This window comes from Falco peregrinus, chromosome 8, assembly GCF_023634155.1.
Source record: "Falco peregrinus isolate bFalPer1 chromosome 8, bFalPer1.pri, whole genome shotgun sequence".
Lineage (NCBI taxonomy): Eukaryota > Metazoa > Chordata > Aves > Falconiformes > Falconidae > Falco > Falco peregrinus.
This window is the reverse complement of record NC_073728.1, coordinates 38,337,481-38,361,732: the sequence shown is the minus strand read 5'-3', so window position 1 is coordinate 38,361,732 and position 24,252 is coordinate 38,337,481. Positions and strand designations below refer to the sequence as shown.

Below are 24,252 nucleotides of genomic sequence, written 5' to 3'. Positions count from 1 at the left end.
CTAAACTTAAATACACCTGTATTCTTCTCATGTGAAGGATATGTATTCTTTTAAATCTGTATCTTGTATCCGAGTTAATAACCAGATAAATGACTTTCTTCACTTTAGTCATGAGATCACTCAGTTTAAATTTTCCCATGTGAACTTATCTTTAGCTTCTGCTTATGCTTGTGTATGGCAGCCAAGGTAGAACTAAAACATCAAAAGGTCAAAATAATGAGCCATTTCCACTGGTGAAGCTAATATTTTACTACATGCCTACTACCCACTGATCTTACCTTTGAAAGTGTTTTGTGATGCTATGGTTGAAGAACACCACATAAAACAAATTGTTTTGAAGCTCAGCCAAATATTGTAGGTCAAGATCTAGTCAGGAATAAATTTCAATAGTACATCCTTGAAAAATAAATTTATCCATGAACGTAGTCGGGAGAGACTATCAGGTAGTATTTTGAAGATGAATATATTCACATCTGAGTGATGACTGGGGTATGAATTTGGTAGATTTGATTTGCTTATTTAAGCTTTGTTCTTCCTGCAACAGTCCTTCTTTCTGACTTCATTAAGTTGGAAATGCCAAAAAAAAAAAAAAAAAAAAAAAAGAAAAAGGAATTCTGTCTTTTTAATATCTTGTTGCTTACAACCACCCTGAATTACTCAGCAAGAGATGCTAACTTTCACTGAACAGTGATCACTAGTAAGACACTTCTGATTTTTAGAAAAATGACAGGTGCATTAAACGAGATGTGTAATTTTCTTTTAATCACACAATAGATGAATACATTGTTATGTCTATTTAAAATAATATATTAAGTTGTTCAGCAACTGATTGCCAACACATAGACAGTGATGTGTACAGAGATGCAATAGAGGGTTTAGGTACATCAGATACAATTTATGAAGTAGAGCCCATGTGCCACCATGTGCAGAAGTTCTTACCCTGAACGAACACTTTCCCTATTTCAAGTAAAATTTTCTGCCACAGTTGGTGTTAGGGACCAAAGTTTCCCAATGTGGAGACATCTACTGATGAGGATGAGCTCTGTTAAAGTATAGTTCACATAACTTTTTCTTATAAATGGTAATTACTATGACAAAAGCCGGTCTTCGGCTTTTAGATGATGTCATTGTCCTTAACAGCACTTGCTTAGGAGATGGGACCCACGCTTGCCCAGGTGTGCCATCAGCCTCAGAGGTATTCACACCTCAGCAGGCCATCAACCATTCTCCCATAGGATGCACCAGTCACTGAGTCGTACGCAATGTAAGGTGTTATGCTAAATCAATATTGTTAGGAAAAAGGGAGTTTGGTGAGTTCAGAGATTACACATTAGGCTATGACTGTTGCCTGATGATTATAGTGATGGCAAAAGGTGGAAATAGAGCAATCTGTTAATATGTGTTATTCAGTAAGTATTTTATGGAAAATTCAGGAGCAGACTGGTACCCAGGACAAAGCACCATTTTCAAGCGTCATTTCTCTGGTTATGTCCTAGAAATACTACTGCAACACTCCAGCCTTAGGAAAAAATTCTGCACTCTGGAGTTTAAGCAAATGGAGTTATCTAACAGAAGTCCAGGCTTAGACATCTAAGCTCTGTGAAGGAATAGGAGTGCAGTTATACCCAGGAAGTACTATTTACTTTAACTTGCTATGGGCAGTCCAGGATGCAGGGGTTTTCAGCTGTCATTCTGGGTTACTGTTACCTGGCCTGTGCATGATACAGAAATCCTGTACTGCCTAATGGATCTCTGGGGCGAGGCAGCTAGAGGCTGGCTCGCACACCCTAACTGTTCTTTATTGAATCTGAATTTTAGCTAATTTTTCTGAATGGATGGTTTATTTTAAGAGCTGATCAAAAACACTGTTAGTCATTTTTTTTTTTTTTCCCAAGGCTCCTGGTTGTGAGTCAGGAAGCAGCAGTGACTTGGATAGTGCCCGGATGCCAAGGATGCAGCTCGAGCTTGTCCAGCCATGGGAAGCACAAAATAGGTGGAGGACATGTTCATCTAAGCACTTGTCTAAGGGCAAACAGGAATCTTTTTCCTAGCCTGAGGTGTTGTTCCCCTTGTCTCTCCCTAACTGGAGTATAACGGGGCATATCTGCCATATCTTGGATGTTTTTTGAAAAGTGACGACTCCTGCTTCTCATTCTAAACCTTGACTATGGTTACCTATAGCAGGTCTATAAAGTTATGGATCTTATCTCTGATTTCCGCAGCTCTTTTTTAATGGTATATGTACCATAACAGAGTTACGGGCTGAAGTATGTGACGAAGGTTATTATATTTTTGTCTTTTTTTTTTTTTTTTTTTGTATGATAGTCAAAACTAACAAAATGATCAACAAATGTAAGATAAAAACATGCAGCATTATTTTGATCCAGCTATTTAATTCTATCAATCAAGCTACTCTTTCTGCTGGAGAAGCAAACTGTAGAGCTTTATATTGCATATATAACATCAACAATAACAAACAAAAAACTTGGGTAGATTACATTAAAGAGTCTAATCTGTAAAAGAATTGTACTTCAAAAACTTGGTAAATGAAATAGAAAAGTAAGGCTCCCAGCGTATGTGTGATAAGAATAGTCTAGACATCAATGTATGAATATTGAATCACAAAACCTGAATGAATAACACAGTGATACGATCAAATAAATTCATGAAATATAAAGCTGCCAGAAAGAATACAAATATTTAATAGGAAAAAGAATATGTATGGAGTACAATTAGAGACTAGTTCAGTAAAAAGCTCCCCTAAGTTTTCCTTTAGGTGTGTTCCAGAGACAACAAGAAAAGGGTTAGTCTTATTCCCATAGTGAAAAATGATGTTTTAGCGTAAGAGAGAGTGTTGCTTGAGGAATATAGTACTAGAAGCAACTTTCTGGGTCATGAGAACAGTTTCTGGCATTTCAGGGGCCTTTCCATATGCTGTCTTTCATGAATCTATCATGATCCATGTCAAAAACATTTATTTATTTTCTGTCCCTGCTGTTCACATTCAAAGAGGAGTTCCAGAACCTGATTACGGTAATACCTTCTCATTTTCAGTCAGTATTTATTAATGGGCAATTTATACTCATTTGTACTTTTGCCAATAGCCCTTTAGCTTAAATTGTCTCTTTCCCTGCTGTTGATCCTCTGATACAGTCACAGACAGCAGTCATAATTCCCCTTTGTTTTCATCTCCTGGCACTAATCACTACAAAAACTTGCAGTCTCCCCTCAGACTGCAGCTCTCCGTTCCCCTGCTAATCCCTGAGACCATTCTCTGATCCTGCCGAAATGTCAGTTTATTGCCCAGCTATCCATCGGGGTGGCCACAGCCACAGATAGCTGCCTCCTGGAAGTAAGGGACTCACGAGCATCCCGGGCCTGGATACCAACGCTTTCTTGATGGGAGATACTTATCCCAATGCTCTCAGCAATGCATTTCCTTTTTTCCCAGGCAACAATTCACTGGTAGCTCATAGTCATTCTCTGATGAACTATTTGACAAGGATCCTTTGTTGTTTCCAACTGTGAAGTCCCAAACTGACAGCAGAAGCTCCACCATTATTCCCTGGGCATATTATCTTCCACTTCGAACTAGTAAACTTCAGCCAATTTCTTTTATTTACTCCAGCTCTGGATCATTGACGATTATGAACATCGTATAATGAATAAATTTTATTTTACGGAGTACTGTAGAATTGTCTATACTCTCTGGTATATATTGTCATTACAAAAGGCACAGTACAGGATTCTTATATCATTAATGTACTTATGAAACATTTTTTTTTGGTACGATAGTCAAAAATAATTAAACGACCATCAGATATAAGATAAAAACATGCTGCATTATTTCAATCCAGCTATTGGATTGGCCCTATTATCATCCAGGGGGCTCAGAGATAATGGCATTTAAATGCATTTTTCTGGGTGTGAATCTAGTTCTCTTTCACCCTCTCAGGAAAGACAAAGCTAAATGAGATATCTTCGTAAATCCACTGTATTTCTCAACAAGAGCCAAAATTAAGGAAACTGCAAGCTGAACTGCTTTTCTTGTTAATAGAAACAGCCGAGACATCTAAGCTTGAGAACCTGGCGTGAACCTATTGTGAATCTCATGTCAGCTCAGGAGGAACTGACAGAAAGGATAGTCAGATCAATTGGTTAATCCTTTCATTAAAAAGCCATTCAAGAGAAGATAGTTCCCTCTATCACTCATCTTGGATGAACTATGATAAGCAGTGTGTTTCCTTGAACACGGAATAAATGAAGCCAGGATTTTATTACTATGAAGTCCTGTGGGAGCAGTTTGTCCAAGTAGCTTAGAGCTCCTCTGAGTCATTGTCAAAGGTATATCACTTTAGGGGAGATGAGATCAGCAGCATCCTTGCCTGATTGACTGCCCTGTTATGGGACTAGATACCTGGGAATTAGAGGCATATGAAAGTCAGGAAGCACAAGATTGACATGAGTGGCTTTGAGAGAACAGGGTGGCTTTTCTGGTAGACCTGGGGCACAGCTTTAGAGAGGCACCTTCACCGGTATGTAAGAAGAAAAAAAAAACACTGCCCTTCATGTCTCCTGTGAAAGAAACAAAACATTGAACAAAATGACCTAAATCAGAGCTAGATAAATTTTCAGTACTCCCTGGGCTTGGAGAAAATAGATCATCCCAAAGGCGCTCACAACTGCTTCTGCTGCCCTGTATTTCTGCAAACCTCACGGCTTGCTTGGCAGCTCATTGTCTTGAACTGTGGGTCTTCTTGCAAGCTAAAAAGCTCTGTCCTCTTGCGTTCTCCCTGTGCAGCTTCTTTCTTTAATTCTTGCCGCAGACATACCAAGCTTTTACAAATTCAAAGGTTTCTGTAGCTGTGATAAAAGTGAAAAGCCCAGTGATGTTCATTCTTCGCTGCCTGTGTAGTTGGTAAACCAATTCACGTTGAGAAAAGATACCCAGGTGGGTGCATAATTTTACCCTGATCCAAAAGCAAAGTAGGAAGGGCAAGAAATGAAGTTCCCTGGGTTTTATCTCTTTACATTTCCTGTCTGGAGTAATAAAAATATCAGTGTTCTGCTTCTTGAATTTTCTTTGCCTTCTCACCTCTTTCCAAGGAGGCTGTTGCAAAACTAAGCAAACCAGAAATGTATTTGCTGTCTTCCATAGCATGCCCTTCAGTACTTCTAACCTTTCCAGAGGCAAGCAAACTTCATTGCCTTCCAAAGGTTTTCAAGACCAGTTACTTAAAATAAAGAAAACAAAGTAGCTAGTAAAATAAATAAATAAATAGAATCTATTTTTATAGTTATTGTTTTGTTTTTTCTATTTAAGAGCATCTGACGATGCCCTTCACAACATGTTTTAACTGCTGCTCAGCCCTGCAGTAGTCCGGCACTTGGACGAGGTGATCATTGTTGATCCCTTCAGACTGAAATGTCCTCCCTTTCCCTTTCCCTTTCCCTTTCCCTTTCCCTTTCCCTTTCCCTTTCCCTTTCCCTTTCCCTTTCCCTTTCCCTTTCCCTTTCCCTTTCCCTTTCCCTTTCCCTTTCCCTTTCCCTTTCCCTTTCCCTTTCCCTTTCCCTTTTCCCTTTCCCTTTCCCTTTCCCCTTTCCCCTTTCCCCTTTCCCATTTCATTCTATTCCATTCCATGTTAGCTTTCCCTCAGCATTGTTGTTGCATTTTGTGCTTTTCCACTTACGGACTCCCCTGGCAGGTTGAGCAGACCAGCAGCAGAGCAAAAATGTTGTCAGGCAGGAAGGTGTCTGTCACACAGGCAGTGAGAAAGCTCTTCACTGGAGCTGTGAATGGAGGCAAATTACAGTTGTAATAATCGGATGGATCATTTAATGGTGGGAAATGTTAGTTTGAAGTCTGAAACATATGGCAGTGAACTGTGCTTCTTAAATGGATTTGTGGGAAAGTCTGGTTTCTATGAAGAATTCCCAGCTGGCTGCCATCACCCTCCAGGTAAAAGTAGTTTTAGTGTAAAACTTGAGGCAAGTGATAGCATGCTGCTTTTCCTAGCTGGCTAAAATGAGAGAAGGTACTTTGTTTTTCTCACTGGTCCAGTTTTACCTGAAACAGTTATTGACAGTGGACCATGAAAAATGGCTTTTGAGAAAACAGATTTGAAATTAATTGATTAATTGATCCCTGTCATTAGATATTATTCACAATAAATTGATTTTAAGGGCTTGCATAAGAGAAGGAAGGATAAGCAGACTACCTTCACAGAGCAGCCCTTTCTAAAAGCATAGCAGATGGGATGAGGACACCAACAAAGTTGTGAGAGACAGTGTGAAAAATGAGAAAGTGCGGAAAGAATGAAGGTTGAGAAGTGTGACAAGAAATGCTTTTGGCAGGAATGGTCTATTCACAGCACTATACTTATACCTGCTGTAGGGAAAATGCAACTCTTTTGTATTAAAAGCCACGCACTGCAATGATCTAAAATCAATGAAATGCAACAGTTTTTGTCGAAAATATGAACAGATAAACTGTTCGTATTAATTTTCCCTTAATGGACCTCACGTTCCAATGTATTGCTGCCGTTCTGGTTTGTGCTGCGGGCTGGCTGCATCCAGGATGGAAACGTGCAAACAAACCATGTCCCGTTTGTGACTCAAATAGTTATCATCCAGGAAAAGCTCCTGGCCGTATAGCATCAGACAAATATTTGAAGAAGGAAATTATAGGTTGTAAAGGATGGTTGATCCCTATTTGCTTAGTAAATGAAATCTATATGTTGGTTTTGTTCAGATAGAAAAATAAACAGACACCACCTCATCAGGCTCGGTTCCAGCTCCACACCTTGGCGTGCAGCCAGGTTACCTTTGGGGAAGTTTCCCGCTTTACATTCTAGGTGGGACTTGTTATTGGAAAGATGTAATAGATCTAAGGACTGGGCTAGGGACAAGAAACCGACAAAGCAAGCAACACATCAAAAACGTATTATCTTCCTATTCAAAAAGGCACAAAAGGCAGAGAAATAACACAACACCTGGAGAACGGGCATTTTTAGACAGCAAATGGTTTATCAGCCTCTAAATTGTGAGGATTACAGAATTCTAGGGAATGCCCTGAGATAATTGTGTGGAAATTCTTTGGTGTTGAATAGTTGCATTACAGTAAGTAGTAACTTTGGGTGCCAGCCACATCCACTTTTCTCCAAAAATTTCAGCTTTATTTTGACACTGACAGACGTTCCAGAATTGAAGCCCCAGGGCTCAGATGCTTATGCAGACTCTTCTTATTATTCATTTTCATTCTGCTCCCAAGTTGAACCTGATGAATAATGATCAGACAGATTAAAACTGCCCACATATTAAAATACAGATTTCTCTTTCTCATTAGGGCAGACCCAGTTACTTAAAGCCTGCCCTGTAACATAACCTTTCTTTCTCCATTTGCCAGTTATTTTCTGTTCAGTCTGCATATAGTATTGAAAAATATCTTCAGATCAACTCCCTAAGCTGTTTTTCTCAATCCTTTTCTTATTTCCCTGGAGGAAATAATGTTGTTGTTGATTAAAATACTAATTTTTGATCAGCAAAATTATCGATACAAGGCATACTGCTTGGGGCTCTGTGGTGTTTGAGGTTCTTTTGTTGGTTTTCATGCTGTTTCATGCCTGAAAACATTACAGTGTATATTTCTACAATATTTATTCTGGTTGTTAGCATCATGCCTTGTGCTGATAGTATGTATTTAAGCAATAGATTCTATGAAGGACTTCCGTAGTAATGACATCTATAATGTCTACTGCTCATCCAGCATTATGTGTCCAGCATTAAATTATTGAGCCAGAATGTATTCCCATTGATTGCTGTGAAGGTTATATGTGTATCAGTAAATCAAAACAAGCTTTAAAATGATAGAAAATCAATTGATATGAGAAATAGGAAAGACATTGATGTTGAAACCTTTCTTATAAACTTGGCTGGTTTTTTATAACTATAATATAACTGTTTGAGCTTTGGTGTTTGGGTTGTTTTTTTTTTTTCAAATCACTGCTTTGACTGAAAATGACTGATGTGCAAAAAATCAGTGTCTAAGCAGGGAAACAGTACACCTCAATAATAAACATGAGCCACTTTTGATAGAAATAAAATGCTGATTTCTATTTATCAGCTTGCTGAAATGCAATTTTTAAAGCAGTCATTTTGCAATGTGTGTGTCATATTTCCAAAGCCAGCTAACATAAATGGTGGTGGTATTTGTTCCTGAGACTTACACTTTTTTTTATATATATATATATATTATATTATATTATATATATATATTATATTATATTATATTATATATATATATATATATATATATATATATATATATATATATATATGTAATTGTCTTAACTTTGCAGTTTAGGAACGTCAAAAATATTTAGTAACATTTGCTCTAATTTTATTTTTTTTTATTTTCAGAATTGCTACCCAAATGCCAACAGATGAATTGCCAGTACAAATGTGCCATTACCAGGAATGGCACCAGGTGTTACTGTGGTGAAGGATATGAAGCAAGCAGTGATGGAAGGAGCTGCACAGGTAAAGAAGAACCATGCTATAACGTTAACCCCCGGGTATCCAGAAGGTTTCATGAGGGCTCTCAGGTGCAGCAGACTGGGGGTGGGCTGCCAGCTGTGGCCAGCAGCAGGCTGGCCAGCACAGCTGCTTCCCCACCCATCTTCTGAGGTGTTCCTCAGGAATCAGGGTTAGTTTGATGGGCAGACGGGGAAATGTGTCTCTCCAAAATGAGAGTCAGGGCCCCCCAGCTGAATCTGGGTGCTCCTGTGCCTGTGCCCCAGCAGTAATTCTTCTTAAATTATTGGAAGGAAAACAGCCTCAGACAGACTGGAGGAGGTGGGGAGTGTTTCCCCGTCCTCAGACTTGCTTACAGCTCATTTGTGCAAGCCACTTTCCAGACCTCGCAGGAGACACTGTAAAACTTGTAGTAATTCACCTCATGCCCATAAAGTCACACCTAGATTAGAATTTGATAAATGCACGCTCTGAGATCATACAGCTTCGCTGGGAATGTTATTTAGGTGTAATGAATTGTAGACTGAAATTGGTGTTCTTTTCCATTTTTGAAATATATGACTTCTTAATTCTCTATCCAGGTATTTGTTTCTTGTTTTATTTTTTCTCTTTTCATAATACTATCAGAGTTCTGTTGCCTTATGTATCTGCTTACTACCAATCACTCCTCCCTCCAAGTAGTAGTGCTAAGCCTGATTCTTCATAAATGTAATTTATTATAAGTTCTTTTGCTCTATGGTTGTCATGTTTTGTGATTAAAATATCTATCCAAGGAAATAACATCAACAGCAGTTTTTTAAAATGTCAATTTATTACTTAAACCCTCAACCACTCTTAAACAACATATCTTGCTTTTACAGTATTATACCTATATACCCTAGTTGAGAAAATTGTTCTTTATTAGAGAAATATATAGGTTTTGATGTAGTGGATGATGGTTTAATGTGGAAGTTGTGACAGTTCATTTAAGGAACTATAAGACATTGACAGCATAAATAGGTTTGGGAAGGATAATCAATTATTTCCTCTCTTGAAATGTTCCTTCATTCATCAGCCCTGATAACTAGTGGTCTCTAGTACTAACAAGAAGCCAGATGTCTCTCTAACATGGTGTAGACATTAGATAGTACTTGGAAAAAATGAAGGTTTTATCTTTTAAAAATAATCTCTATTACACTTGAGAACTCCTAGCTTTCTGTTTGGTTACTGGAGTAATTTCAACAGCCAAAATCAGTGATAAAGTTACGGCTTGAGAAGGGGAAAACACAAAACATCAGACCATAATGACTCAATGGATTATACTTTTCTCTTCAGTTTATGACATTTTGTTGAATTTGTTTTTTTTTTCCTAATTCTTAAACAAGATCTTGTTAATGTCCCTTTAGATTTGAATGAATGTAATATATATGGGAGCTGTAGCCAGATGTGTGTAAATACAGATGGATCGTACACTTGCAGCTGTGTGGAAGGTTATGTACTTCAGCCTGATAACAAATCCTGCAAGGCCAAAAATAGTAAGTTTTAACATCTTTTTACCTATAATGAAAATATATTGTGTTTTGGTCCTATTTAGAGGATACATATACAAAGGTAGACAGAGATGAACACAGAACAGATGGATCTCCCTTCACTCTACTACAAAGAACCACACAATAAACCTAGAAAAGCTATTCACATATTACAACAATGCTCCAAGGGAAGTATTAGAAGTTAGTATATGGTTATTACTAATTAAAGTGAAATACTCAAATCACCCAAGATTACAACAGTTCCCAGTTTCCCTATTCATAAATAAATCAAAGATTTTCCTCACGCAAACAAAATAAGCTGTTTACTCTGGGAAGACAACAGAGATATTGAGAAGACAAAGAAAATGATCATGAGGTAATTGTGCCCTTAGGATAAAAAAAGAGATGAGATTTCTTTGTCCTTGCAATATCCCAAGAGATTAATTTCATGATACATGTATTCAGACTAGGCTTTTTGTTGCTTAGTTCATGTTTTCATTAGTAATTGTGCTTTGGGTATTTGAGGAAATTAGTGAATTGTGTTTAATGAAGTGATATTATACATAGTATTTTTCTTATTCAGCATATTGATTTAACAATGCTTTTAAAACCCCCAAAAGTTCCTTAAGAAATTATTCAACATCCACATTGATTCAACACTCAAGTACAAAGCCAGGTTTGTTATATATTTTTTGAGTTTCCTTTTTGTGTTTGTTTTGCCATCAGAAAATAGGAAGGTGTACTGGGTCTTTTTGAGGCTTCCTCACGTAAAGAGCATTGCTAAATATGTTCTGACTGAGCACTAGTAAGAGTTACAGAGTTTTTTTACTGCTTGTACCAAGTTTTGTATTGATCCACACAAATAGTAGAGCAGTATTTTAAAAAAAATCCACAGCAAAGTATTGTGAGATAACAAAGTCCATACAAAGTAAAAATATTTTAATATTCTTCTCCCTCCACTACATGAAAATCAATAATGCAATTCTAGATCACGAAGTGCTCAAAGGTGCCAGTACTGAGCTAGAGATGAGCCTTTTTTCTTCTTAGATCCAGCAGACTGTGTGACAACGGAATGTTAGAGTGAGCTGCCAGTGTCTTGAGGGTCTTGATTAAATTGTTGAGGTTAACAGAGAAGAATTACTCCCCTGTATTTCTTACTACTTCATCATGTTTATTTTACAGTAGTTTTCACATTTTCTGTTATTTTTTGAAAGGAAGCGCTACTCATTACGCTGAGAAGTCATTGCAGGACAGTGTAAATCAAGCTCATGGTGCGGCAAAGGAATGAGTGTTGGAGTTTTTTGCATAAACACATATTTTCCTTGACTTAACACTGGATTCATTTATAAATATGCTGACTACTTCAGTTAAAATCTTAGGGCGCAGAGGTCAAAAAGATGCCTGGCACAGTAATGAAGGTGCTTCTATTGCAAAGCTCTGTAGGAGCTGCAATGACTTGTAACGCTGCTTCACTGGGCTTGGCTTACAGTGTGGAAAATAGTGATGCTGCCGTGTACCAGCAGGACACTTTCCTGCACCCATACCATTACATTCTTAGCTTCACCGAGCATACAAGCTGCTTTTCTCAAGTGTCTGCCTTGTAGGATAAGGATCGATCAGGGGCTAAAGGACAGTGTGGCCTTGCACAAATACACTGGTGAAAAGTATCTCAAATGTGTGATAGATTACAAGTCCGGAAAGAGTCCGTGTCATCTTGCAGCACAGGGGGAGAGGTACGTCACTGGTATGTATAAGTAGAATTATTACTTTCAAGACATCCGGAGTAATGCTGCTAATTCGTCAATGCAGGGACATCTTCAGCTGGGATATGACATACAGTGAGGGGCATCACACAAGGCAGCAGTGGATCAGCAGAACAGAATCCAGGAAAAATAGGTGTCTGAGGCGAAAAAAAAAAAAAGGCACTTACTTATACATTTTATCAACTGTTTTTTTCTCCTTAAAAAGCCTATGGAAAGTAAGGACAGAATGAGCAAGCGCTCTGTTTTGTCTACATTTGCCAGTTGTGGTTGTCAAATAGATGAAGAGCTAAGGAATATCCTGCTCTGTGTGTAAAAGCTATGAATGCTAAGAAGCAGCAGTACAAGTTTAGATGGGGTTAGGCATTATGTAAAACTTCCAATGTTAATAACAGCAGATCTCCTAAGAATACGAATTGCCGTCCACCTCGAGATCCTAGATACGGCACAACACACGACACCAAACTGACAGCCCTTGGCCACATCTTAGTTGTCTCTATAAACTGAGTAGGCGGTTTCTGCGTGTTTAATGGAGCGGAGGAGGTGCTGGAGGCCCCAGTTACAGAAGGTGTGAGATGTCCCCATGTGTGTGTGACCACGGGTCTGGAGGAACCCTTCCCTGGTGCAGGGGGTGAGTAGTGGCTGCTGGAGGTGCCCAGTGCTCCTGCCCAGTCCGGCAGCCCATCGCCACAGCCATCCTTCCACAAGAGGGATGGGACCAGTAGCTACGAAGTTCACAGAAGCTCCTTTTTTTCCTGCCCTTCAGGTAGCCAAATGGTGGGCTGTGAAGGTGGTAAGGTTTATCCCTCATTAAATTCTGCATATTTTTTTCCTCAGCTCATTTAAAGAACTTTGGAGCCGGAAACTTTTAGCTGCACAGTGCCTTTTGGAAGGATGTTAAAATAGGTATCAAAACAGCTGAGGGCACACCCTGTTTTTTTCCCAGATTTTTTAAACACATTTTTTTTCCACGAATAAATAAGCAGTTAATGACTTTTTCTGAAGTGAAAATGAAACAAAATTTAGCTTTGCTGAACAGTGTTTTAGAACTTTATTTGTCAAGTTTTTATGCCTTTATTTCAAGGCCTGTCTTTGATGAAAACAATATTTAAGGAAACAAAATGACAGAATTGGAAATATTTGGCCCATCGGAAAAAAATAAAAAATACCTGTCTTCCAAAAGTTGCTATTATGTTTTATATCTATATAACTTTTCTAGAGAGAAATGCCATAGGATAAGAAACATTTGTCATATAAATAAGGTGGGATGAATTGATAATGATCAAAGTAAAAAGCTTTTTCTGATATTTATAAAAGATTCATCACTCTTTCACAACACAGTTTTCTTGTAAAATGTCACAGAACTAAATTATGAGGCTTTAGAAATAAAGCAGCCCATTTTTGGGGTGTATTGTGGATAAACATTTAATTTCCAAATACAATTGGACTGCATTTTATTCAACACTACTAAATTTTTCTGTAGGTTTTATACAAGACATGTATTGGTAAGACCAAAGTACTTATGATTTACAATGCATACTTCAGGAGAAGGTTTTTAGGCTGCTTGCAAACACTGAAATCTGGGGTTTATCCTTTTCATATCACTGTAGTGGGGAAAAAAAAATGTGCTGGTATTTATGAAGCTTTTTTCCAGAGTAAAAGTAGGACTGTTGGCAGAGCAAAACACCTTAGTTTCTGATTTGTTGTGACATTACTTATTGATCTGTATTTTAGACAAGATCAGGAATGGGGGAAATGCAAGTCTTTCATCTTTTCCACTACTCTATCTTAAACATAATTCAAAGGAAGATGCTTTCATTTTAGTGAAGAGGGATGAATCATAAAACTTTCCTGGATTAGAGAGCTATTCACTTATCTTTCCTATAAAATGGAAAAAATAAAAAACCCAAAAAACAAACAAAAAAAATCTACACACCACACAAAAAAACAAAAAAACAAAAAAACAAAAAAAAAGCCAACTTTAAAATAACACACATGAAGTCCAGTTATTTGAAAAGCTGCTGTCAGGTCACTGTAACTCGTCCTAGATCTGTCCACTAAACTTTTCAGCTTTGTAGATTTTGTTCATGAGATACTGACAACCAGGTTTTGTGAGGGAGAAACCATGATTTTTTAATTAATCTTCTTCTTAGTTTTTCATCTGCATTATACAATATCTCTAATATATTTTTTGGGGGGGGGCGACTTATATTATTTTTTGTTTAGTTCTATCGTTACATTAATTTTAATCTTTTTAAAAAATAATTAATTATTACATTAGTCTTTAGCTGAGCAGCACTGAAATAACCTACCCTACTGTAAAAAAAACATGATTAACTGATTCAATCCCTTGAATTATTGTATGTATGGGCTGCTTGAAAAATATAATTTCAGGCTCAATAATTTAGTTTGTAGCTGAGTTCTGCCGGAATGCAGATTTCTGTTTAATGTGTAATAGTGCCTGCTGAGCAGAACCTCTCAGCAGTGCCACGCGTCCTTTCGATCCCTTTGTCTGCAGCCAGGTTTCATCACAACTGTTGCTCAGGAGGTTTGGCACTAAATCTTTTCCAGAAATCCCTTATATCTTTGACATAACTACTAAACTAGAATCTTTCTCCAGAGTTTAGTCAGGTATTTAATCCTCTTTACAAATTTCGATAGGTCAGTTTAAAAACAGTGCAAGAAAGGATAGAGTTCTCCTTTGCAATCTTGGACAATGGAACAACTATGTGCTGTTGTAACTGCAAACAGCTCCTCAGTAGCTGCCTTCTCTTGGAGGCTTTATAGATTGCAGGGAGTGGAAATATCTTACTTAACACAAAGTATAAGAGCAGTAATAATAATAATAATAATAGTCATATAAAAGGATTTTTCACACTGCTGCTGGTTGGGAAAGCCGTGACTGAATTCAGATAGAGGCAGTGGTATTATTTTGTGGGAAGGGAGAAGTTAGATGTAAAAAATAAACGAAAACGTAGCAGAATGTAGATGGGACACACCTTTTGGTACCAGTCTGGAAGATCTCTGGGGTGAGTGGGTGATAGAGGCAGTAGCTCTTAAGTCTGGTTCTCTTCTTGTGATGGGTAGCAGAAGTCGGTAAGGAAGAGGGATATACATACACCAGCCACCTGTTAACGGCAAAGGGACTTACCTGGCAAATTTCCAATAAAACTGGTTAATAAAAACCCTACTACCTTCTCTTTTGGAAAAAAGCAAGACTATGGAGTTTTACCTGTGGCTGTCACCGTAAGTGGTTGCATCACAAATAAGTTCAATCCCTTCAGTTGTTAGAGATCTTCTGAAAAAAAAAAAAAAAAAGATGCATTCATATGACTGATGTATAGATGGAAGTGAATGTAAGGCAAATGAGGACAGTAAGTTTGTAAAGTAATGCTACATAAGTGTGGGTTTGAAGATGTCAGTGTGGGATTTACTGGGGAGGGAAAAAGTATGTTACAAGGAAGAAAATATATTATGGAATGAGAAACAATAGGAAGAGAATAAATGAAATCCACTTTAGAAGTAATACATGCTGATCCCTTATAGAAAAGTTTTTTACATGACACAAAGAAACCCCACAAACAAACAAACAAAAACCCATCAGGAAAATAGATGCTGAAATAAGAGTAGATAGAACCAAACAACAGATTTTCAAACCTACTTTTGTGGATTTGAGTGAGAAGACCACTGAGCACTGTATTACCAGAAGCATTTTTCTATCTTTAGTCAGACCTGATGATAAAGTATTGTTTGTCAAATCCTTTTATTTATGCAATTTTTTTCTCCATTTAAACAGCTGGAATTTCATAGTAGATTCTGGAAAACTTCATTAGGTTGAACATTGCTTGAAAGCACAGAATGTTAATACAGCATTTAAACATTGTTCAGTTCCTCTGAATACGAGCAGTTTTCTTTGGGGTGAGAGCTCTTGACTTGGCAACACAATTGTTTTTCATGTATGCTTGCAACTGCAGTATGACTTTCTATTTTTTACAGGTTTGTTTTTTTTTAATCCAACATCCCAATTTGTGCCAGCTTAACAGTAGTTTTACAAATGAATGGGACAAATACATGTTGTAGTGGTGTTAACCATGTTGCAAAAGACAACTTTCCATTAAGTCATTCACATGAACAGACCTCATTGCAAAAGTAGACCTCACTGTTCTTACAGTTAAACCTGAAGTAATTTTTAGGGTCACCGTGTCTTCTGCTCTGTGGGAATCTTCTCATAAAGTCCTGTGTCAGTGCAGTCTCAGCTGGAGCAGGACTCTGAATGCTGAACACCTAATATGAGGGGGATTTTTCAGGAAGCAGTTTCTCTAGCTTATACATCTATACATCTGTCTGATGGGTTTTTGCAGGCAAAAAAAAAAAAAAAGACATAATATTTTATGTCAACAGCAGTTATGCTTTATAAATTGAAGCAAAGCAATGTTACCCTACTGCTTCTAATGAAGTTCTTCCTACTGGAGGGGGGGGGGGGGGGGGGGGGGGGGGGGGGGGGGGGGAGGGAAAAACCAACAAACCAACAACAACAACAAGAAAAAATAAAACAACCACCACAAAAACTCACAAACCCAAACTGCTAGGATACGGTTTTGGTATAGAAGTCTCCCTGACAATTCTGGGTTAACTGAGACCTTATTTCAGTTTAAAGTACTAGCCTAGATCTAGAGCAAGAAGTGACTCATGTTCTGCAGTGGCACCATGTGTAACAGTGTCCGTATCTTACAGAGACTAATTCTCATTTGCAGTCGAATAAATCAGATGCATAATTTAAAATCAGCCCTGGATGTTTGAGACAGTAATGCAATTAAAGATACACCTAAAGGAAGAATAGCTGCTTTTGTGCCCCATAGCACTCAGCATAATGCAACAAATACCTTGTCTCCATGAGAATTGTTTGTTCCTCTGTGTGGGTAATGCAACTTTTCGAAGTTTTAACTGCAACTGGAACATTTTCTATTTTAAGATACATATTTTTCACTATTGGGCTATTATTGTTTCCTTCATTATTCACACATTGCTCAAGTATTTTTTTAACTTACTGGCAGGGTTTCTAGTCAGGGTGATTCAGGCAAAGGTGACACTTTAGGTTGCATGTCACGTTATTAGATTTACAATTGCTTCTTCATATTTCTTGTTTGTTTGTTTCTTGTGATATTAATGGTGCTGCAATGGAAATGATGCTTCCTCTGTTCCCTTTCTGCTGTCAGGAAACTGCATTGCATGATGCTTTGTCCCTTGTAAAGCATGGTGGTTGACCCACCTGCATGACGTACCAGGTTTCAATGCATTGGGTTTTTTGTTAGGTTGGTTCTATATTTTTTTAACAGCATCCGCTCCTCTTTTTTTTTTTCCAGACTCCAATATGAAAAGTACTTTACCAATTCATGTGCACTCATAAGTTCTGTGGGTTTTCCTGGCATTCATTCTTTTGGAAATGCCAGTAATCTGGATAGAAATAATTTGCATAAGTTGTATTTCATTTTATGACTTAGGCATGAAAAATGTTGCAATAATGATACTTGGAATGAAACAGAAGCTGTGGGGCTAGGGTAATTAATTTTCTTTAATGATGTGAACCATTAGAACAGCAGGATAAAATAGACTTGTAATTTGAAATATATATTAGTTACGAAAATAAAAACAAAACCAATTTATTATATCTTTTAAAACACGCATGTAAGAACATTGAAAACTACATTAAAAATAAAAAGATCAATATGGTATACATAGTCTGTTAACCCTTTAAATTCTTATCACTTTGTTTTTAGAGCCTACTGATAGACCTCCTCTTCTTCTGATTGCGAGCTCTGAAACAGTTGAGGTATTGCATCTTAATGGAAGCAAAGTGTCTGCTGGAGCTCCTGTTAAAGGATCTGCAATTTTGACACTAGACTATAGCTACAAAGAGGACACAATCTGTTGGATTGAATCAAGAGATCTCTCAAGTCAGCTGAAGTGTACTAAGATAACGAAAGCTGGGAAGTTAACAGATGAGTGGATAATAAGCATTGCTCAGTATCTTCACAGTAAGTATTTGACAGTGTTGTAGCAAAACAGTAGTGTCTGGTAGTGTCTGTCTTGCCAAATTGTTTCAGGAGCCTTCAGATTTATTTTGGGGGCTCGCTTTTGAAAATAGTCTTAAGACATTAAATATTGCAACTCACACTTGAAGCACTTTTAATGTTTCTCACTCCTATACATATATATATATATATATATATACACATTCAGGATGAGTTGCAATACTATATCTATGCAAAGTTTTTGAAGATGTGCATTTTTATAGGCCACATATAAGGTGTGGAAGTTATGAAAATGGCAGTGCAATAGAAGAAGAAATGTAAAATATTTCCTTTTTTTTGACAAAGTACTGCTACATGGAGTTTGAAAATGATTTTTTCCTACTGGGAAACTATTAACAGTGAGTAAAAGAGACACATGCTTATCAAGTTTGCTTTCAACTGTCACAGGTATGTTGGTTCTTGAAAAAAACAAAATATTTACTGCCTTGCTGGAAATAAATGTATGTCCTCTTTTGCATTTAAAAGAACTAAACTCACCATACAGATTTAGTCTTGGCATTATAGCATTATTTCTCAATCAATTTTTAAAATTGTGGAACATTGATACCTTCTGAAGGAGGTGTTCGTCCACTTACACATTGCAGAACAGACTGCAAAATCATATCCCATCACAAAAATTAAAAAAAAAAAAAAAAAGTAAGTTTTCTTCAGCTTAAACAGAAGAGATCTCCACAGATCAGCTTATAAACCACAGCACTGAGGAATGCAATGGTGGTGTCAATAACAGGGTTCTAAAAACTCCAGATTGGAACAAAAGATTGCACATAAGACATTGAAAAATCCTTTTAAGGAGAGATGGGTGACAAGGAATAGCTCTGAATGGACTGCAAATTCTCTGACCATCCAGTTAAGGAACATTCAAATAACAAATTTAATGATAACTCTTAAGGGTGCTTGTCAAAGTGATCAATTCCTCATAGAGATTGTGCATTAGACTATTGAGATAGCTGTTGTTAAATTTGGACATTTCTGCAGAGTAAGGGGCCAAGGGGGCATGTTTAACGTATTTTCATAATTATACATTTACTAGAATAGAAAAAGAAATTTAAAAAATAAATTAAAGAAATAAATAGGCTTTGGGTTTCTCTTTTTCTTTTCCCACCCCCACCATTTATTGTGACTATTCTACTTGTAACGACCTCTCTTATCATAGATGAAAAGTGTAGAGTATAGCTGAGTTTAGTTATCTTTCTGCGTTCTTATTTTTTTCAGTTTATTTGTTTGGCTTTTTTTTTTTTTTAATGTTATATTTTAGTGACTTTTTGATACTTTAGTCATTTAAGAGCCCCAAATTTCTTGGAGGTAGTATTTGATCATGCTTTTTTAATTCACTCTGTTATTGATATTTTATTTTCTTTTCCTTTTAGTAAGAACAATCAGATTAACTGCAGTCCTTAGCAAAACTGGTTTTGTATTGAACAGTATGTGTGTCGGTTCTGGCACTTACCTTCATCATCACGGTGGACCTTAGCGCTATATTTCGTAGTTCACCAGTTCTCTCCCACGTTCCTCTCCCTCTGTTCTTGGCATGTGAAGGGAATTGGTAATCCCTGTGGTGTTCAGATCTGCATTACCACATCTGTTTGCAAAATTAAGGCTGTATGATGGGTTTGAAATGAATACAGTGCCTGGAATTAATGAGCTAATAATTTTTCATAGCACTAGTACACATCAACCTGTGGTCTCTAATATTTTTCTGAAACCTCAAGTCTTCTTTAAATTAAGATTCGAAATTCCCAAGGACATGAATTGACTATAGATGCTTGTTCGAACTTCTTGTTTAGTTTTGATTTGGAAAATAGTATTTGGAGACTTAAAGAACTGTTGCTTGGGGTCAGGTTTAGAGCTCTGCCTGACAATATCTAGCAGATTCAGCTGCAATGGTGTTTTTCTCAGGCACACACATCCACAGATGCTTTTCTTGGGTTGCAGCAGCAGAGCAGTGGTAATCCCCATGGTCTGGGTGTACCTTCTCAGAGGGACAAGTAGTGCAAAATCGGCTTTTGTCCCACGCCTGCTCACAGCTCTTCAATGAATGATCTCAACAGACCAGTTCACTGGGGCTTTTGAGGCATGAGACAGCACAGACAACATCCTGCTCCTTATGGGAATAATAACTTCCCAATGTTCAACCAGAACTCATATGTTGCAGATTTGTTGGTTGGCTTTTTCCACCAGTACTTACTGCAGAAATTATCCACCTGATTAATGTTGTCTCTCTCAGACATGTATTTGGGGTTATGCCTGCAAGGGCATGACAGGAGTCTTGTGTTACTGTATCTATTACATGTTTCTGCACATGTGTGTAGGTCACTTTGTGGCTACTGCAAAATTTTTATTTTTACATTTGTTCTTTTCTTCCCTCCACTTCATGTTACCCATCAGGTGACTTCTGTTATTTCTCTTCATCATGCAGCATTACTTCTGATAGGGCAAATTAACTCATTTTAATTCTTTGTCAAGAATTTCAGCCTAAGCATTTTCAAGTCTTAACTGCGTTCTCTGGCAGCTCAAGCCAAATCAATGGTCATGCCCATGCAGTTATTCACATATAAAATGGAAGGTCTATTCTTTATAGGAAACATTTTTGGGGGGTGTTGTAAGAGGAAAGAGGATATTCCTAAAAGGGGGGGAAAGAAAAAAACAGTGTTCTTATCTATCTTTCTGGAAATTGGATTTATTTCTTTTTTTTAAATCCCAGTCTCCTAATCTGTTATTTTTGTTACTGGAAGAAAACATTTTACCTGCATATGACACAAAAAGTGGTGGAGAAGTCAGTTATACAAAGTGATTGTAACTGCTGTAAGTGGACTTATTCAAAGTGTTTGTTTTAGTGAAGACAAATAAGTCTCTTAGTATGAAACAAAAAATATAGCTCATATTGTAAGATAAAAGACTACATTTAGGAAAGCAGGGAATATGACAGTTACATAAGTACCAGCTCCAGGTAGCAAGCATAAGCTTTGGATTCATAGAAGAAAAGAAGTTACTGTCCTTTCGTATCTAGCATTCTCCCTCAAAAGACAGTCCAATGTGACTTCTTTTTGGTGTGTATGTGTCCCACACGGATACAATCAGATTCCTCTGAAGAGCAGTGTTAACTTGCTTTGCAACTGTACCTTACTCTGTGTAAGGGTAAAGACAGTGGAGAGGCCGAGAATGGGCTGCAACTCCAGTGATGGCATTCCTTGTGCTTAGCTTTTGAGCTAGTTTCAGGCTTGTAAGATTTATTACATCATGGATAGGTTTTGTTTGATAAGTTTATCTTTTTAAATAATGATAGGTTTCTGCAGACATGGTAATATCAGCACAGGCATTCTTGTCTTAGCCAAGGGCAGGCACTGGCATGTTGTTTCATCTTTCTTTTTAAGACATAGAAGTTTTTGGAAGAGAAGCTGGAGAATTTCCTCTTGGAAAGATTTACGCACAGTGTCGTAGCCAAACAGGCTTTCAGAGAAGATTTTCCTATAAGGGAAGCTTTTGCAACCACCATCCATAATAACGGGCCTGTTCCTTGACGCTTTACATCAGCTCACAGACCAGTTCCAGTTAGTACAGCAAGACTTTCAGGAGCAATTATTTATGTTAAGTGCTACCTGTAGGACCAAAGTAGCAAAAATTCTTCTTAATGTCATAAATGTATCAAATCTCTCACAATTTTTGGCCCTTCCAAAGCCATGTTGTGCAATGTTTTACCAATGCTTTTGTGTGTTTGGGGTGGGGGGGGGTTGGGCAGCAAGAGCAGCATCTTCTTGAAGACAAGAGTATCCTTCCTCATTTTAGTAGGCATTTTGCAATTTTCATCATTACAAGTGCTGAGCACCCTACATGCTCTCCAAACAAGCACCAGGCAGCACCGTCTGGGGTTTACCCACTATTTTTCCTGCAGAATATAACAAAATCTCATCTGGGATAATGCTTCAGAGCATGGTATTTTCTGCTTGACTGATACTTGATTCAGGTTTTCTTGGCATTCAGTTATCACAGCACACAGTACAAATCCTGCAGTGCCTGTGTTTAGCTTTGCCACCTTGTGGTGTTTTATACTTCCAGGCAGTCAATCATACCTCGCCTTGGAAGGCACACAGGCTTTTCTGTTGGCAGATGTGCTTGTACGGGACTGATCTGGATGGAAAGAAACATCTTGCTTCTTCCATACTAATTCAGTTTTCCTCTCATTGTCTTCCCTAGCCTGCCCTACCACAGCACAGGGGAAGAGTCACTCCAAGGTTGGAAACAGGTGATGGGCATGAAGGGTTGGTAGTCTGCGGTGTAAAGAAGTATTCACCTCTCTTGCTTGTGGAACGCAGAACCTTCTACTTGCACTTGTGGTCACGAGCCAAAGCTGGCTTTTTGACTCTCTCTCTGTTTGGATGGGGTTGCTGTAAAGAGCATCAGAGGGGGAGCCCAGATGATCTGAGTAGGATCCAACAGTGTCTCTTTGGTTATATTCCTGTTTTCTTCCTTGGTTTTGGTCCCCCAAATTCAGTCTTCCCTAATTCCCCCCAGCTCACCCCCCCCAACAAGAAACACTTCCTAGCAGTGATTATCCACAGCTACTAGTGCTGTGTTCAGAATAGCTGCAGTCATTTGCCTTGGCACTGGTGAGGCTCAATCACTGAAGGAAACACCAAGTGCTAGAGATGGTGCTTCTGTCAGCAACCTGCCTGTGAAGTTCTGTGAATATTCATGAGAAATCAAAGCAAAGTCTGGCTTCTCAGGAGGAGGACAACTGTGAAGATCTGGGGGGAGATGTTTATTCCCAAGCTTGTCTCCAGACGGGCATTATAAGCTGCCGTATCATTGTAGAATGTGATGTTTCTTTTTCTCCTATGATAGCCCATGCTCACAGACCTCCTAGAAGATGAACAGAACTGAGAAGGCTTCATGTCAAAGGCCATTTACACCTCACAGGGTGCTTTAGTAGTGTTCAGAGCATCTGATACAGTAATGGGAGCCAGAATGCAATGTGAGTACCCTGAAGAAATACCACAGCATACCTGTCCTGTGTATAGCACCACTTGGCACTCCCTAGGGTCCTGGCTGCTCTTACATTGCTGTTATTGCATTTCTGGGAAGACTGGACAAATTCAGTTTCGGGGATAGAGACCTTTCACTACTTGTCCAAAGTTTTAGGGGGGTTTTTTGGTTTGGTTTTTTTTGTTTGGTTTTTTTTTTGTTTGTTTTGTTTTGTTTCGTTTTGGTTTTTTTTTTAGTGAAAAAATCTCAATAAGAGCTCTAAACTGGGCCATCAGTTATTATACAAAACTAGGATACTTTTCTCATGTTTTTAATGTTTATTCTGCATGAATTTCCCATCTCCTTTTACTGTCCACTCAGTCTCCTGAGGTCCTGCACCTCTTCAAAACCAACCCTTCTCTTTACTGTTCTGGAAACTTATTTTTATTGCTGGACTTTTTCACCTTGTTATTCATGATGTCTTCCAGGTGAGTTGTGAATGTTATCTCACACAGGTTCTAGCACAGACCACTGCTGTGGAACTTGGTGATGCTTATCAGGGAAGCAGGTTTGGCCCCCTTCTTATGTAGTTACATGGTGGGTCCAGCAGTGGCACATGTGTGTCATGGTTTAACCCCAGCCGGCGACTAAATACCACACAGCTGCTTGCTACACTGCTCCCCTGTTGGCATGGGGGCGGGAATCACAAAAATGGGGTAAAACCTGTGGTTTAGGAACAACTTCAACTTAATAATTGAAATAAAATGTAATGGTAATAATTATGACGATGATGATAATAATAGTAATAATGATGGTGATGGTGATGTAACGCAAAGGTAGACCACAAAAAGAGAGAAATAAAAGTCTAGACATACGAGTGATGCACAATACAATTGCTCACCACCCACTGACCAATGCCCAGCCAGTCCCTGAGCAGCTATCGGTGGCCCCCATCCAACTCCCCCCCATTTATATATACTGAGCTTGATTTTCTGTGATATGGAATATCCTTCTGGCTAGTTTGGCTCCACTGCCCTGGCTCTGCTCCCTCCTGGCTTCTTGTGCACCTCCTCATTGGCAGAGCATGGGAAACTTGACCTAGGGTAAGGACCACTTAGCGACAACTAACACATCAGTGTGTTATCAGCTTTATTCTCATACTAAACACAGCACCGTACCAGCTACTAGGAAGAAAATGAACTCTATGCCATCCAAAACCAGAACAAGATGCTTGAGGACAACTCTAAACCACTTAAACTACTTAATTTTCTTGTTTGCTGTGTAAGATGTGTAAAACTACACACCTTTCCTGTGATGTGTAAGGCTACATCTTTCATGAGTCTCCCCTCATTTCTTCCTCAGTGTCCTGAAATTTTCATACATTTCCATGTTTACATTTTG

The 24,252-nt window shown here is 38.2% G+C and overlaps 1 protein-coding gene across 1 annotated transcript in view; it reads left to right on the top strand.

Moving 5' to 3' along the window:
• The window catches only part of LRP1B (LDL receptor related protein 1B), a 471,012-nt gene that overhangs the window by 82,509 nt on the left and 364,251 nt on the right, over window positions 1-24,252 (top strand). Inside the window, exons 2-4 of the mRNA XM_027793849.2 lie at window positions 8,419-8,538; window positions 9,918-10,046; window positions 17,578-17,835. Coding sequence (XP_027649650.2) covers window positions 8,442-8,538; window positions 9,918-10,046; window positions 17,578-17,835 — 484 coding nt within the window. The 5' untranslated portion in view covers window positions 8,419-8,441. The remainder of the gene's footprint in view (window positions 1-8,418; window positions 8,539-9,917; window positions 10,047-17,577; window positions 17,836-24,252) is intronic.